This window comes from Zonotrichia leucophrys, chromosome 27, assembly GCF_028769735.1.
Source record: "Zonotrichia leucophrys gambelii isolate GWCS_2022_RI chromosome 27, RI_Zleu_2.0, whole genome shotgun sequence".
NCBI lineage: Eukaryota > Metazoa > Chordata > Aves > Passeriformes > Passerellidae > Zonotrichia > Zonotrichia leucophrys.
In genome coordinates, this window is record NC_088196.1 from 2,682,429 (window position 1) to 2,699,589 (window position 17,161).

The 17,161-nt window shown below is 43.1% G+C and overlaps 2 protein-coding genes across 5 annotated transcripts in view; one reads left to right on the plus strand and one right to left on the minus strand.

Moving 5' to 3' along the window:
* Positions 1-1,322: 1,322 nt before the first annotated feature.
* On the minus strand, positions 1,323-14,295 carry LOC135458546 (G protein-activated inward rectifier potassium channel 1-like). Its single transcript, XM_064733756.1, has 3 exons — positions 13,371-14,295; positions 6,005-6,221; positions 1,323-3,396 (listed from the first exon to the last, which is right to left on the minus strand). The coding sequence occupies exons 1-3, from the start codon at positions 14,019-14,021 to the stop codon at positions 2,825-2,827; spliced, it is 1,440 nt and encodes a 479-aa protein (XP_064589826.1). The 5' UTR covers positions 14,022-14,295; the 3' UTR covers positions 1,323-2,824.
* Positions 14,296-15,515: 1,220 nt separating this feature from the next.
* The window catches only part of MPP3 (MAGUK p55 scaffold protein 3), a 30,309-nt gene continuing 28,663 nt past the window's right edge, over positions 15,516-17,161 (plus strand). For 2 of the 4 annotated variants that reach the window (XR_010442906.1, XM_064733749.1), the window contains exon 1: positions 15,517-15,745. The gene's annotated coding sequence lies outside the window, so the exon portion shown is untranslated. Of the gene's footprint in view, positions 15,746-16,039; positions 16,330-17,161 lie in introns of those variants that run through there. The other 2 variants (XM_064733751.1, XM_064733750.1) reach the window with 2 other exon arrangements.

A 17,161-nucleotide genomic window follows, 5' to 3' on the forward strand; every position in this document is an offset into this window, starting at 1 on the left:
TCTGGTGACTCAGGAGATGTGGCATTCACACTCTCTGAAAAATCCCTTCGCCCAGGATTTTTCTCCTGGGAAGCTTAAAAGCCTCAGAGAAAAGGAAAACAATCCTTATCTCATTTGCTTCTCCTGTGTTTTGCTCATGTGGAATGTGTTTGGAGATTGTTTACCCACAGGTGGTTGTTTCATTGGTTTCATGTGAATTGTTTTGACTCATTGGCCAATCAGGGCCAAGCTGTGTCAAGACTGGAAAGAGTCACAAGTTTTCATTATTATCATTTTAGCATTCAGTAAGTATCCTTTCTGTATTCTTTAGTATAGTATAGTATTTTTTTAATACAATATAGCACTATAAAATAATAAATTAGCCTTCTGAGAACAAGGAGTCAGATTCATCATTCCTGCCTTCGTTGGGGCATTCCCTGTAAATACAATAATTGTTTATGTTAATTAGCCTATCAGGTCCAAGCTGTGTCCTGACTGTCAGGAGACAGTCATGAGTTTTCTTTAGGATTCTTTGTAGTATAGATAAAGTACAGAATATAATATAATATAATATAATATAATATAATATAATATAATATAATATAATATAATATAATATAATATAATATAATATAATATAATATAATATAATATAATATAATATAATATAATATAATAATATAATTATAATATTATATTATATTATATTATATTATATTATATTATATTCTGTACTTTATCTATACTACAAAGAATCCTAAAGAAAATCTTTACCACTCTTTTCTCTATCCTAACCCTAATCCTTTTATTTCTTAGTGCTTTTTATCATCAGGTGTCAGCAGTGTAGTGTCAGTGTGCCTGTGTGGTTTTCTGCTTGGTTTGGGGTTTTGTGGTTTTTTTAATTTTTTTTGTTGCAGTACTGCTTTTGTCATTCTGTGGTAGTAGGGAGAGAGTTGTAATGAGCATTACTCTGTAAAGAGCACCTTCCTACAATGCATTAATTCAACATTTAGGTGATATTTATTTATTCTGTATAGATCTATACTCACCCATTCTCCTATTGTGAAGTGCTCTGGGGTCTAATTAGTTTTTCTGTAAGTTAATTTTATGTGTCAGTGTGTATAGAAATGAGGAGGTTTAATTATTTTATAAGTGGCAGTGTAAAAAACATTGGCCTCTAAGTTGGGTAACTCATTGATAATTAGCGTTGTTGCTCATTAACAATTAATTAATACTATGACTCTGCCCCACAGCAGAGGAGGAGTGTGCCCAAGGGTGGGGCCTCATCTGGACCTGCTCTGCTCCAACACACACATGCACATTTGAGTAAAGAACACTTGAGACCTGAGGTGGATGTAATTTTATTTTATACTAATTTTGGCAGCTCTGGAGAGTAGGGAGAGTCATCATCACTTAAGACTTCATGCTGTCATCTAAGTACTCCATACAAACACAGTTGATAAATGAAAATACAGATTTTAGCACATATATATTGTTGAAATTCATGTTGAGAACAGATAAACGACAACAAGCAGCACATCTTAACCCTGCATAAAACAGCATTTTCCAGTTTCACACTGTAGACAGATCAAAAGAAATAGTGAGTTCTGCAAGCCAAGCTGTTCATAGCCTGGATACATAATTTTACCATCCAGGAATGCATTAGCAAACAACATGGCCACTGCCACCCCTTTTAATTAAATCTGACTGAATTTTGTCCATGTAACAAGAGCAGAATTGATCCTTTATTGGAGAGTGGTCTGGTGATGAACACTGGATGCTGAGCCACTGAACACTGTTTACAAACAGCAGGGTGTGTTTATAATTACTACCAACCAGGAAAGAAAAAGCCTCTCTCACAGGCAGAGGTGGATTGAGCTGAATAGCAATAAATATCAAATCTACAAAATTACTGAGAATCATATATAAATGGAGAAGGCAAATGGAACAAAATGAAAATTAGCAACATCAAAGACTACCATTCATTAGTAAAACTCTGAGATGTGTAATGACTGAGCATCATTTAGCACTTGGCTTTTATTTGTTTACTTACATTGTCTCCAAACTGAAATGTCATTTAATTGCAGTACAAAACATGCCAAGAATCTGAGCTACTGATCTCAAGTTTCCTTCACAGTGAGTGGTGATATGGCCATTAAAATTCAGCACGTGATCCACCAAATCAAATGCTGAGGTCTAATTCTGGACAGGATAAAGATCCTCACGTTTAGGAGAGCTCCTGTGGGCCAAATGACCCAAATGGTTATTGCACACTGCTTCCTCACCTGAATAGCCATGGGTGAGACACTGGGAGCACACAGGGAGTGTGCCACAGTCACTGGGAAAGAAGGATGGAGCAGGAAAGCCTCTTTGCAGAGAGCCAGCTGGACTAGGGCTGAGCAGTGCCACACACTCCTCCTGTGTTCTGCTGTTCTGCCCTTGAGGAGCAGCCCAGGACCTGAGCTGCACAAAACCAGGGTCCAGCTGCTCTTACACCCTTCTTGCTCCCATCTGTGCCTGAGGATCTGATCCTTGCTTTGTGAAAAAGCATCCACATACATGGAAGACAGGCTGGATTTGCAATGAGCATGCTGATAAGCATTATCAGGGCAGGAATCTCTTTGGCATGACAGGGTAACCTTACTGCCCCTCAAAGTCCTGCTATGCTACCTAGCTTGGATCTGCACAGAACAATTATACAAAAAAGGATCATTCTTCCTGAAAGCAGCAGAGACAAGTTGTGACTTTACTGTGAAACAACTCTTCCAGGGCAGCAGTCTCAAATGCAGTTTATCAGCAACTCCTGTTTCTTCAGCTCTTAAAAGAAGCAATCAGAGTTCATTTTTCAAAGTTTGGCAGGGAAATTATCTTCCAATTTCACCTCTAGGGTGCCCATACCTGGAAAATCCTTCTGTAACTCGAGGTTGCTGGTGGACTGAGTCAGAGCCTTGGCATTTATTTTTAAGCCTTTCAGCTGCATCCTGTGATCACTGTCTTCACCATCGGACATGGGACTTATTTCTTCAATTTCCAAGAGATCCCCAGTACTGAAATTCTTCTGTGTGTTACAGGAACTCATTCTCAGGGCTCTTGGTGGAAGGCCCTCCTTCCTCGAGCTGATCTTCTGGAGTTTAGCAGGGAGCTTGTTCTTCTCTCCTGTAACATCAGCACAGTCAAGAGGACAAACCTGTTCTCTTCTGCTTTTCTTCTCAGAAGGACTGTTCAAGAGAGATGCCTGGGACAGGCTTTCTTCTTGCTCTTTGACACTGTAAGGAGGAGTGGGGACTTCAAAGGTGGCGTGGAACTGAGAATAATCCACACGGAAAAATCCATCTTCCAGAGACATGACTGGCAGGAACCTGTGACCCCACAGCACTTCATCCTCCGTGTAGGAGGTCCTGGCTTGGCACGTCATTCCTGTGCAAATGGACAAGAGCATTCCATGTGAGCAAGCAGACTGACACATGGAACCAAAAATACATGAGGCTGACAGATAAAAATGAATTTCAGCCAGCAAGCCAGTGATTTTATAGGTTATAAAATGGGGCAGTTGCTCCTAGGCAATCTTCTGACAGTCATTGACTGACTAAATTTTTATGCAGATTTGCAACCAAGCCGTAGCAAAATCTAAAATATAACAGTATTAGCTTGTGTGCTGGTTTCAGCTGGGACAGAATTAATTTTCTTTACTGTTTCTAGTATTAGAAGCAATTAGGTCATCCCAAAGTTTCCTTTTTTCAGGCTGAAAAATCCCTATTCAGACTTGAGAGAGTAAGTAATACTGTTTCTTGGGAGAAGGAACTACTGCTTGCCAGAGGCTGACATAAAAATGAATTTCAGCCAGCAAGCCACCGATTTTATAGGTTATAAAATGGGGCAATTGTTCCTAGACAATCTGATTGTCCAGTCAATGGAGTGTCTCTAATTGACTGACTACATTTTTATGCAGACTTGCAACCAAGCCATAGCAAAATATAAAATAAAACAGTATTGTCGGATCTCAAGATCTCAGTCCTGAGATCTGAGCCTCCGAGACCAGCTTGGGGGTCTCGGGAGTCCTGGAATGTTGCCAGAAGTGTCTGGTAGCTGGACTTTAACCCTGCACAGGAGACGACAAGGATGAGGGCTTCACCGGGTGAATGGTGAAGGGATTAGTTAATTAGAGAGTGAGACACAAGGTTTAAGATTTATGTACAGGGGGGTTTAGAGGAGCAAGATGGAGGAATTGGGGTGTGTCCTGTCCTCCTCCTTCTTCCTCCTCTCCTCCATCTTCTTTGGCCACGGTGGCACCTTTCTATTGGTTATTACTAAGAGTACACCGAGTTATAAGAATAGATGGTATTGGGGAAAAATGATAAATATTGTACACGTAGCAAAGGGTATAAAGATACGTGGCTGCCCGGAGGGCAGGACGGAGTGTGCCCATGGCTGACTGCTGTGCGGATCTTTGTTAGGCTGGAAGAACATCTTTTAGATAAGCAATTAATAAACATTAAAACCAGAAAGAAGAACTGAAGCCTCTTCTCGTCTTTCGATACGCGGGCTGCACCAAGGCCACCTCCGGGCTCTTCAGGCCCCTCAAACAGCCGAGATAAACCCAGAAGTATTAGCTTGTGTGCTGGTTTCAGCTGGGACAGAATTAATTTTCTTCACTATGTTGAGTATTGGAAGCAATTAGGTCATCCCAAAGATTCCCTTTTCCAGGCTGAACAATCCCAATTGAGTCCTCAAAACAAAAGGCCACAAAATCAGCTGTCCTCTGGACAACACCATACCCAAATTTAAAAAAGAAACAAAGCTCTTCTCATATTTGTCAATAACCACATATGCCTACAATCTCTGTGACTATCAGGTCTGTATTTGTGCTGTAAAAGTGGATTTCTTACTCTGAATTCCAGTCAGTGCAAGCTAGGCTGTCACTGTCATATTTTCTGGAAAAATCCCTTCACCAGGATTTCTTCTCCTGGGAAGCTGAGAAGCCTCAGGAAAGAATGAAAACAATAATTATCTGATTGCTTCTCCCTGTTTTCCTGCTTTGGAATGTGGTCTGGAGATTGCTGATCCAACATGTGAATTGTTTTTAATTAATGACCAATCACAGCCAGCTGTGTCAGACTCTGAGGAGTCAGTAATGAGTTTTTATTATCATTCTTTGTAACCTTCTGTCTGTTTCCTTTCTCTATTGTTTAGTATAGTTTTAGTATAGTATTCCTTAAAATATAATACAATATAGTATAATACAGTATAGTATAATACAATATAGTATAATATAGTATAATATAATATAGTATAATATAATGTAATATAATATAATATAATGTAATGTAATGTAATATAATGTAATATAATGCAATATAATATAATATAATATAATATAATATAATATAATATAATATAATATAATATAATATAATATAATATAATATAATATAATATAATATAATATAATATAATATAATATAATATGTTTGTTTATTATATTATTTATCTATTTTAATATTTATATATTATATTATATTATATTATATTATATTATATTATATTATATTATATTATATTATATTATATTATATTATATTATATTATATTATATTATATTATATTATATTATATTATATTACATTATATTATATCATTCTAAGAACATGGAGTCAGATTCTCAATTCCTCCATCCTGGGGACCTAGAAAATACCACACTAGGCTAAAAGGAATTTTGCAGCACTGGCAACTTTTAAAGTTCAGCTTTCTTTCAGAGTGGTGATCCTTGAAACAGAAGGCTCATGAAAGCACTGAGCTGTGGCACACAGAGTGGCAGGCTGTGTCCCTTGCTGGCCACGTTGGGGACTGGCAGTGCCAAGGCCTGTGGGCAAGGGAGGTCTCTGTTCCTTGTGAGAGCCCCTGCAGCTCTGCAGCATATGGCAGGAAATGCTGCAGCGTGCAGCACTAACAGCTGCCTTGCTAAAAATATCAGCGCTGAAAAAACAGAGATTAAAAATCAGAGTATGCAGATTATTCCGAGCCTTACCGGTGGTCTCAACGATTCCTTCGAGGATGACAACGATTTCAAATTGCTCACTCCTCAGGGATCTTTGTGAGAGACAGAAAAAGGGGCTCTCTGAGTTGATTTCATGGCAGATGGTTAAAGGGGAAACCAAAAACAGCTGGTCAGCTCCAGTTCCAAATCCAACATCCAGCTCACACTGGTCCAGTGGCAGAAATTCCCCCTCCGGTGTCTGTCTGGACTAAAGAGAAAAAGATGATTTAGTAATCACTGTGTGAGGCAAAACATAAAATCAATGCAATACAGTTTAAATCTGCCTCTTGCATGATATTATCAGCTACATGTGGTTCGTCTGGGGGCTTCATCATGGACATGAAATAATGTTAAATCTGTGAGGCTGCTATGCAAGACCAAGGTTGACTTTTCTTATTATGTCAGTGAATGTCATCACCACCTACAAACTCTACTATACATACATACATACATACATATATACATATACATATATATATATATATAATATATATTTATATTTTATATGTTAAGAATCTTATTAATATTAATATAATTATATTATTATATATTATTATAATTATATATAATTATATATTATAATAAATATTATATAATTATATTATTATATATCATTATAATGCATTATTAATAATATATTAAGATATATTTTATAAATTTATTTATTATATAATTTTTATTTTATTTATATAGTATATATTTTATATATCTAATATCTATTTATTTTTATATTTTTAAAATATATATTTATTTTTGACAAAAAATGTCATGTACCACACACTACATGCCTTGTAATGGATGTTCAACATGAATACCCTGTGGCAAAAGTTCCTGTTAATGAGACCAAAATCTGAAGGTGGGCACACTTTATTCTGATGTTTGAATTAATGTTCTGTTATTTTTGTATGTTACTAACTTTTGTTTGGCACTGTGATGTACTAACTCAAAGGTAAACACCACATTAATTGCACAGTGTATCTGGTGAGTGGCATTTTCACAAATCACCTGAATTTATACTGATGATGCTCTCACCCCTTGCTTTTACCACCTACTGCATATTAACCTTAACAAATTGAATTTATTATTAAACAAAGTGCCTCATTCTTCTTCCCATCATTCCATGGCCCAGTAAAAATACTGATATAGCAGCTTCCCTCTAGCCCACAGGGTTCTCTCCAAATTTTCCTGGTATTCAAAATCTAACTAAAAATTACATCACTTGGCCAGGCAGCTCCTCATGTGATTGCTTTGAAGGTGTCTGGTGGAAACTGCCCACCAAAATGAGCAGCTTAGCACAGCTGATAAATAAATCCTATTTCAAATCTTTCCTGTTTATTTCCGATTAAAAAGCACTTAACTCTTCAAGAAGATGACTACAGATTATAAATAAATAATATTATTATAATTCTACTATCTATATTTATATATCTATATTTATTTCTACTAACTATATCTGTATCTACATATATTTATCTATACTATCTATATTTCTACTAATATTATTATAAGTTCTACTATCATAAATAAACAAATAAATAGTTTTAATTGTGCTGCATTTTGGAACCATTGTTCACTGAGAGCAAGCCAAAGGCAGCAGTTTTCCATCACCTCAGATCTGACTAGTGTTCTTTTAAGAAAGTTTCTGTCTTTAAAGAAAATCCCCAAGCAAATAGTTGATCTTCATATTATCTCCCTTCTTCACATGGACCTTAAAAATGCTGATTTTATAACTGCCTGGTATTTACTGGAGATTACAGGCCCAGCTAGGCAGCAGCTGGAGCACAGCTCATTATTAAATACAATCCATGGTTTCATCTATGTGCTACCTGCTTGTTTTGCTGCTGAGGAAGAAATATTCTTCCTGTCTAAAAAACAAAGTTCTCCCCTGCACAGGAGTGATTCAGGGGTCTCTTTGAGCCAGGTCTGATAAGCTCTTGGAGGTCTGTATCACACCTGAGATAGCTCAGCCACCTCAAATAGCACAAAATCAGCAGGATGGCTTCTGTGGTAGTGTTGGAAACAGAAATATTTTAAAAACAGGCAAAATAACAAAGCTCTTTATAGAGAAAAACCAAGCCAGGGGCAAGAGGTTCTTGCTCCTGGTAAAACACCCCACAAAAGCCATTATTTCCTTTGTTCTCTTCTTTTTCTATTGAATTGCTTAGGCAGGACCTTTTAGCCTCTGTCCAATTGGCCGTCCTGAAGTTTGAGGTGAAGTCCCCAGGGTCCTTTGAAGTGTCTTTTTACCTCATTGAGGAGAGAAACTTCTGAGCTTTTTCCCTTTTTTAAGGAGCCAAAAGATAATTTAGTCACTCCAGGGCACATTCCTACACAGGAGGCCAAGATTCAGTTTCTCCTTTGCTGATGAAGACAGAGAAAATATCAGCTGATTGCATGTGAAAGCATTTTCACAAATTATTTATGATCTGAAAGGTAAAGAGATAAAAATCTCTTTGTGAGATTTACTGTGAGATGAAAGTGATGTTACTGTGAGATAAAATGATCAACACTTCCACAGCAGTCATGTCAGTCTGTTGTAAGCAAAGGTGGAATCAGCCTGCTGCAAAATCACCTTTTCTCTTTTCCTGCAGAGCTAAACTGCAGACCAACACTGCTTTTGCTGCTGGCTGCTGTTCTTGCAGTGGGTGCACAAATTGATTGCCCAGGTATAATCTTTGCTCTAACCAGTATGAGCCAACATCTAAATCTCAAACTGACCCAAATCTTCATCAAACGCATCCACCTAGACAAAAATGTGCCATTTTGCACAAGGTGTTGCCTGACTTGAGAACTGTTTGATCTCCACACCATTTTTCTTTGTGGAAGAGTCTTCAATCAAACCCATTCAATAGTAAACAAACCCAGCCAGGATGATGAGAGGTAACAGATCTGGGAGAAAGCAGAAGGTTTTGTTTGAGGTATTCAGGATCTTACATGCAGGATTGATTTATGCAGGGCATGGAGGATTTTTAAACTTGTTTGTTGAATAAAAATAGGTTAACCTGAATGAAGAGAGCTTAATAGCCCCAACAGGCTCAGCCTCCTAGCCAGTGACCTTTGTTTTATATTTACATTTACATCTACAGCTTTACTCAAAGGATCACAAAACAAGAAGACAGAGGGCTATAAAATGTCAGGAATAAGTCTGGAAGGAACACTTGTGACTCTTTATTTTCACCATCCACATAACACAAAGACAAGGAAATTTTGCAGATTAATACATGTTGAACAAGGGAACAATTAATTAGAAATGCCCTAGCCTGCAATTTAAATGTGGTCAGAGAGGGATAATCTAAAAGTCTCAAAGAATTCCTCTAAAGGTTAATTGCATCACAGGTAAGTAAAAAAAAAAATTAAAATTATCAAAGACTCCTGTGTCTTTAACTTTCTGCCACTGCATCTTTGTTTCAGTTTTTATTACAATGCAGGCTTCTACTGCATCACCACTTAGTCTGTTTTAGTGTCTGAACAAATACATCTTGCCCTTTAAATCTTCACTCCTATCCTTTATTAATTCTCTTTGCTTTTCTAAACTCTATTTATGCATAAACATGCATATCTCCCTGTAGAGATGATGCAGCTTTATTATTATCATTATCATTATTATTATTATCCCTCTGCCAGTTCACTCATTAGAGAACTCACATAATTATGTTTTGATATCCAGGTGGACTAATCAAGCACTGGAGCAGAAAAAGTGGGACTCAAAAGATGGAGCACCATCAAGCTTAATATTGTAGAGAAACATATCTAGAAGAAAATCTAGAAAATGCTGAATTGGTACATGCTCATTGCTCCTCCCCCACACTCAGACTATCAGCTTGCAAGAAGCGTTATTACATTTCATATTACTGGAATATAAAGTCTATGGAATAATGGAATAAAATGATCTTGTTACTTGGATACCATCGCTGAAGATTTGTGTGGAGTTTATCAGTTGTGACATTACACCTGGAGCTAATTCCTAGGATCACTGCTGCTTTTTATTTTAGTCTGGTTGTAAATATGACCTGTGTGAGCTGGGCTTGCTCAGACCAAAGCAGAGAAGGCATGGAGGAGGATCTAACAAAAATCCCAAAAGGAATGAGGAACATGACAGCAACATGACCAAGGCTTTTCCCAGAGGTGCCTGGCAGGAATGAGAGACAACAGGCATCAACTGAAACAAGGGAAGTTTGGATTGGATTGAAGGAAAATATTTTCATCATGAGGACAGTTAAGCTGTGGAAAAGCTTGCCCAGCAAGACTGTGCAGGGTTTTTTTTTCAGAGGTTTCCAAAACTCTATTGGAAAAAGCCCAGAGTAACCTGGTCTGATCTCCTATTTCACCAAACTTTCAGCAGAAGGTTGGACCCCAAACTTCCTGAAGTTTCTTCCAATCTGAACAATTCTGTAATATTAAAAAACTCTTTTGTTTTGCACTTTCTGCCCTACTTATCAGCTTATTGAAATCACAATATAATGGGTCTTCTTACTTATTTCCAATGCCTGTCACCTGCCATCTGCAAACCTTCTGGTACAATTTTGTTTGCTTTCAGCTCATTCAAAGCTGTTAGTAAGTACAGCCTAAAGAACAGGTGCCTGCTGGTTCTAACCAAAAGCTCTGCCCTGTGGCTATCATATTTCACAACTGCATTTTTAAAACTATTGTTAGCACATGTTGAAACTATTGTTATTAATGTTACTAATGAAACTAATGTTAAAACTATTGTTGAAAACAGGCTATGATGATTTTACATTCCTTCTGAATCAAAACATCCTATACTACCTGAAATACTGTATAGATGACCATACTATCATGTTTATCAATGACATATGTAGCCAGATCAAGAGAATGTACAAATGTGTACTGTGATTGAGTTTTATAAAATCAATATTGATTGCCATACTTGTGGCTGCTGCCTTAGGCACACTAGAAATGTCCAGGAACCAAGGCAGAAAAATACAGTTCATTGTGACATTAAAAAGTCCAGGACCTGAAACTGTACATTTTCAGCAATTAGTTCCAAATAGCTTTTCTTTTCTATTTCTTGCCCCAGGATTTTGCTTTTCCCAGCTTCTGTAGCACTCAATGTAAAGTAGAAAAGACTTGGATTTCTGGAAAAGTCTTTGCTGAAAAACACACAATTAATCTTGTAACTGTCTTCCAAGCTCTCCATAACTCATTTTAAATAGAGCCACAGACTTTTGCATGGTATCACTTTGCCATGCTGCTGCAGAGCCCCTGGACACGAAGAAAAGCCAGCCCAGTGTGGCAGCACCATTTTACTCCACTGAATGGATCAGGGCATCATCACACTATCAGGAAATGCTGTTCAGACAAACTTAGATTAGTGCACAAATTTAAATCTTCAGAGCTCCATTGGTCTCAGCAAAACACCACATTCACTGCTGAATGTATCTCCCAGCTCAAGTACAAAAATGTGATGGGTTTATTCACATTTATTCACTGTGGCACCAGTACAAAAGAAAATTCTGGCTACCTGATCAGGTGCAGGAGTTGGCAGCACTGCAGGGAAGTACAGAGGGCAGAGCTCAAACCACAAAAAGGATTTGCTCAAGACAGCAAGCAAATTCAATTCTGGCACATCCACCCTAATTTACAGGACACAAAACGTTCCTTTAAAGCAGCTGATGGAAATTCAAGGGTGATTTGGAGAGCCACCAGTGGCTCCCAGAATGGTGTGTCCAGTTCAGTGACAAGGATTTACAGAAATACCACACCTTGCAATGAGGACTGAGGGGGCAGTTACTGCACACTCAATTTTAAATCTTCTGTTCATAGCTGGTGTTTGTCAAAGGTCACAAAGCAGCTTCAAGACAACATGATGATCATATTAAAAAATGAAATTAGTAATTGCTCACTGATTCATTGTCTGGCCTACAAAACAGCTATCCTAAGATACCATGGTCATGCAGGTCCATCAAATGTCCTTCAGTTTTCTGGCCCAGTCACCAGCATTGTGTAGCAACAGAACTGTCAGCAGAAAGGACATCAGGCTGTATATCTGGTGTCTTATTTCAAAAGAAAATTAGTTGCCCTCTCTGTAAAAACACAATGTGACCCCACTTTTATTCCACTTTGACCTGCATTCCATTCTGAATGATAGAATTAAACACTTTCAAGGAGATTTCTGGAGAATAAAGCAACAAAAACCATGGTTCAGCTGGCTTTCCAATTCCTACAAAAATTGCTCCAGTGTAACTCCTGACAGCTTGTTCCCATATATATATATAAATATATATAATTTCTTTTTAAACCTTAGCAGATTCTCCATTTTAAGTGGTATTATACAGCAAGAAAAATTCACAGCTCGGGATGGCATTCAGCACAGAACAGATTTACCACTCATATTTAACACAGACTTATAATTCATATTTACCACTGCCCCAACACCTACTGCTTCATGTTTATTCATGCAGATTATTAAATAGGCCAGAGAGAATTACCAGATAGAACATTTATAACACTCAAATATGATATCCTGAAATTAATCTCATCACTGGGATCCAGGTTCTGACAGCTTAGGAGCTTCAGACAGAACTCCTCACCAAGGATGCTCCCCTGACAAGTCATAGCTGCTGTGAGATTATACATTGCTTAGGATTTCAGTGTTTTTCTTCCATTCTACTCCAGCCAAATTTATCTTCTGGACCTTAGTGACTGCCAAACTCTTCTGGGTGTTTTTGTTTGTTTGTTTGGGGTTTGCTTTTTGTTGTTGTTTTTTGTGGTTTGGTTTTGGTTTGTTTTTTATATTCCCTTTTGAATCCCTGTTTTTTTCCATTCTGAATTCTACAGGCCATTGTCAGTGATTAATAAACAGATACTGGTGACAATCAAAGGAGCATCTACACAATCCCTCTGAAATGCTGTCAGGTCACTAGCTGGAACACAGCTGGGATAAGGGACTGCAAGTCAAAGCTCCCCCAAGAGGAAGAGGAGGTCAAGGTTGATCTTTATCCTACTTTAATACCACCACAAATCAATTCCTTATTCCCAGCCATCATCTGCTAAGCAGCATGCCTCAGTAGCCATCCTTGGAGCTGTCCTGCATCCTGACACATCCATCCGTCCATCCTGACTTTCTGCCAGCCTCACAATCCACTGGGGGCTCTCTGATGAGGCAATTTTCCCCTACACCTGCTTGGCTCTTTCACGGCTCCCGCTGCGAACAGGAAAAATCTTGCACAGTCCTTCCCACCGCCCCAGCCAAGGGACAGCACGGGGCAGGGCAGAGCTGCCAGCTGGCATCACCAGCACCGGCTACACCGGAGAAACCTCACGCTGCTGCCCTCTGTGCCCACCTCTGCCCGTGCCACCACCGCCACCCCGGTGCCACCCTGTGCCACCGCCTCACCTTGATGAGCTTGCAGCGGATCTGGGCAGACACCATGTGGCTGTTGCGGAGGTTGCCCACACGGAACATGAGGCAGAGCTTGGCATCGCGCTGCGAGATGACGGCGGCGCGGCTGAACATGAGGGTCTCGGCTCGCTTCTTGGGCTGCGACATCTTGATGAACATGCAGCCGATGAGGAACGCGTCCACCACGGAGCCCAGCAGCGACTGGAAGAGGAACAGCACGATGCCCTCGGGGCAGCGCTCCGTGATGTAGCGGTGCCCGTAGCCGATGGTGGCCTCGGTCTCCACGAAGAAGAGGAAGGCGGAGGGGAAGTTGTACACGTTGGCCACACACGGGCTGTACGAGTCACCGTGCGCCTGCTGCAGGTCCCCGCGCAGGTACGCGATGCCCCACCACATGGAGGCCATCACCAGCCAGGCCACCGTGTAGGTCAGCAGGAAGATGAGCAGGTTCCAGCGCCACTTGAGGTCCACCAGCGTGGTGAAGAAGTCGGAGAGGTAGCGGCTGCTCTCGCCGCCCAGGTTGCCGTGCTGCACGTTGCAGCGCCCGTTCTTGTCCACGAAGCGCTGCCGCTCCCTGCGGGCGCTGCAGCGGGCGAGGCCCACGGCCTGGTACTCGTCCCCAAACTTCCTGCGCACGGCTGCCATGCCCTCGGCTGCCCGGGGGCTCGGCGGGCACGCCGGGGATGCGGCGGGGCGGGAGGCTGAGCGCACCGCGCTGCCTGCGCGCTGCGGCCGCCGGCCCCCGGGGCTCGGGGAGCTCCGGGGTGCCCGCGGAGCCGGAGCGGGAGAGGGAGCGGCGCTGCCAGCGCTGCCCGATCGCCAGCGGGGCACGGGAAGGGCTGGAGCAGCCGCAGCCGGAGAGGGCAGACGGCGGCAGGAGCAGGCAAGCCAGCGGGGAGAGCCGGGCTGGGCTGGGGCGGGGAGAGCCGCGATGGGGCGGGGAGAGAGGGGTTGGGCTGGGCTGTGGAGAGAGGGGCTGGGCCGGGAGAGAGGGGCTGGGGCTGGGGCTGGGAGAGCCGGGATGGGGAGGAGGGACTGGGCCGGTCCGGGGTGATCCGGGCTGGGCTGTGGAGACGGTGGCTGGGCCGGGGAGAGACCCCGCCCCGGGCCGGGCCGGGCTGTGGAGAGAGGGGCTGGGAGAGCCAGGGCTCGGGGCGGGTTCGGCGCTGGAGGTGTCTGGCCGAGCCCACGTACCCAAGGTAAAAATACCCAAGTTCTACACAATACAATCACACCACCTGCCAGCTGATAGCAGACTCTGTCCCTGAACTCCTGTCAGTGCTCCTTTCAATAACTCCCGCAATTTATATGTAGAGTGTGGTGTTCTGTGGTGTGGACATCCTTTGGCCAGTCCATAACCTGTTCTGGCTCTTCCACTCAGCTTTTGTGTGCACCTCCTGACTGGCAGAGAATGAGACATAAAGTCCTTGGCTTAGGATAAGCACTGCTTAGCAACAACCAAAACCATCAGTGTGTTATAAACATTATTCTAATACTGGTTCCAAAACACAGCCCTCTGCCAGCTACTAAATTAACTACTGATGTCTTTACAAATAATTTAATGGATGAAGATATGGGTGTTAACATCTTTGAAATGGGTTTTAATGTCTCTACTGACTTTGGGCAGAGGTTTGTTAGTGGGCCCACACAGCTTGGCTCCTGAGATAGGCACTAGTCTGCACAAGGCTGAACTTTGGGGTAAAATGCCAGGTTCAAGGGGGGATATGGGGTAGGCGGTCCGGGAAGGCAGCATCCTCCTGGTACCGCAGCAATGGGGAAAGGAACAGGGCATCACGCTGCCAGGAGCTGGGATAAAACGAAGTCCGAGTCCTCTGAAACCCAAAGAGAGAAAACCCCGCGGGTGTGTGCCCCAGTGAACTCTCTCCCTTTATTCGAATAAATCAAAGGACTCCTCCATCTCCTTTTTGGACATAAACTTCTGGCCTTTTAGGCTTTCCTGACAGTCCCCAAAGGTGATTTCAACAAGGGAACTCCGGACGCCGGGCCGAGGCAGCGCTCAGGTCCGCCCGGCACCCGGCGCTCCCCCGGGACAGCGGCGTGCGGAGCCGCCCGCTCTGGGGCGAACCCCCGGGGCGGAGCTGGCAGCCGCTAACCCTGACGGTGCCGAGGCCCCGATTTCGTTGTCAGCCGCCGCTCCGGGGCGATCCAGGGCTCCGGGGCGATCCAGGGCTCCGGGGCGATCCAGCCGCCCCTCAGGCCGTGGCAGCTTGGGGGAGGGAAGGAGGGAGGCGTGCTTATAACGGCTCTGAGGGCGCATGAGCGAGGTGCGCAGCAGGCTGCGGGCAGCTCCGCGGCCGGCCGGGGCAGCCTCCAGCGCCGCAGGAGCCCAGCCCGGGCCGCTCCCGCAGGTAACGGCGGCCCGGGGCAGCGCCGGGCCCGGGGCGCGGCGCGGGGACCGCTGAGGCGGCGGGGGCGGCGCCATTTTGCGGCTTTTCGGGCCGAGCTCCGGGGCTGCCTTGGAGGCGCGGCCCGGCGTGAGGGAGCCCGCGGGGAGGGAGCACTCGACTAATGTGTGCTGGGTGTGCCTGGGGGCTCGGTCCGGGTTAGGGCTCCCTGGTGGATGTGGGCCCGGAGCGTGCTCGCCTCGCGGCTCGGGAAGCATCTCCGGTCCCGTGCGGAGCGCAGCCTCGCTCCGTACGCGGTGGGGCTGTGAGGAGGTTTGGGCCCGCAGGTATCACCTCCAGCTCGGTGGAGCTCACATAAAGCTCTCCGGGGCAGGACAGCCCTTGCCGGGGTTGCCGGTGGATGTCACCGGGTCCCCACACCGGCCGGGGGTTGCCCGGCTGAGCCCGGAGCGCCCAGCGCGGCTGGGCCGGGGCTGCCCCTGACCGGGGGCTCGGAGGAAAAGTCCGGCTCGGTGGTGCTCATCAAGGTTGTGCGGTTTTGTGTGTGCTTCGTTCAGCACCAGAGCAGCGTCTTTTTCCGTCCTGAAGTAGGTACCCGTGAAGAGCTTCACTCAGGTTTGACAGGAGGAGAAAACCTGTGTGGCCATCAGCTATCACTTATGGCCCGCTTAGCGTAGTGATGCATCTTCTGATCTAATGTGAAATGTTCAACTGCAGATGCTTTCTGAAAGCAGCTGCTGCTTTGAATGATACAATCTGGATTACAGAAGCTTTATGTTGTGTTAGGCTGTGAACCATAATAGGTTTATTCTATAAGTTAATGGGGATATTACGCTTCTGTTTCATCTCCTGCTTTGACCCCATGGTGAGCATCAGTTGAGTTTATTTAGCCCTTTCCAAATATTAACAGCCCTTTTTCTAGGTAAGAAAGGTGCTTCAGGCATTCAGCCTTGGGAACAGCTGGACAAGAAAAATGAATTAAGGTTTAGGTAGATGTTTTTAAAGAGGAAAAGTATATTTGAGCCTATTAATGCTATAATGATGAGAGGACAGATTGATGGTTTTGAGACACATCTTGCAAAATATCATAGGCTGGGGCTGATTTTAATACCTCTGAGAGCCAGCCCTGGCTCTGGAATGCTTTCCATTCTTTGGAGTGTTCATTCCAGGCAGTTCTGGGTAACGGGATTTTTACAGAGCATGGAAGATGCCTCTAGGGGAAGCCTCCATTTTGACTGCTGTGCCTAACTCGACTAATTCTGATGCTCCTGAGTTTGCTGCCAGGTTTTAAGATGCTGAAATGTGTGTTCAGGTTCCTGTGTGGGCTTTTTTTCACTAATAATCTGGAAAATAACTTGGCTTTTCGTGGGGTTTGGTGCTGAATAGGCTTGACTGTAGGAAGCAGACGTTGCAAAGATG

Excerpts from the sequence above, each read along its gene's own strand:
- LOC135458546 (XM_064733756.1), bottom strand. The coding sequence starts at position 14,021 with ATGGCAGCCGTGCGCAGGAAGTTTGGGGACGAGTACCAGGCCGTGGGC. Across the intron at positions 6,222-13,370 it reads TCCGCTGCAAGCTCATCAAG|TCCAGACAGACACCGGAGGG; the intron begins GTGAGGCGGTGG and ends TTTTCTCTTTAG. Across the intron at positions 3,397-6,004 it reads AGGAATCGTTGAGACCACCG|GAATGACGTGCCAAGCCAGG; the intron begins GTAAGGCTCGGA and ends CCATTTGCACAG.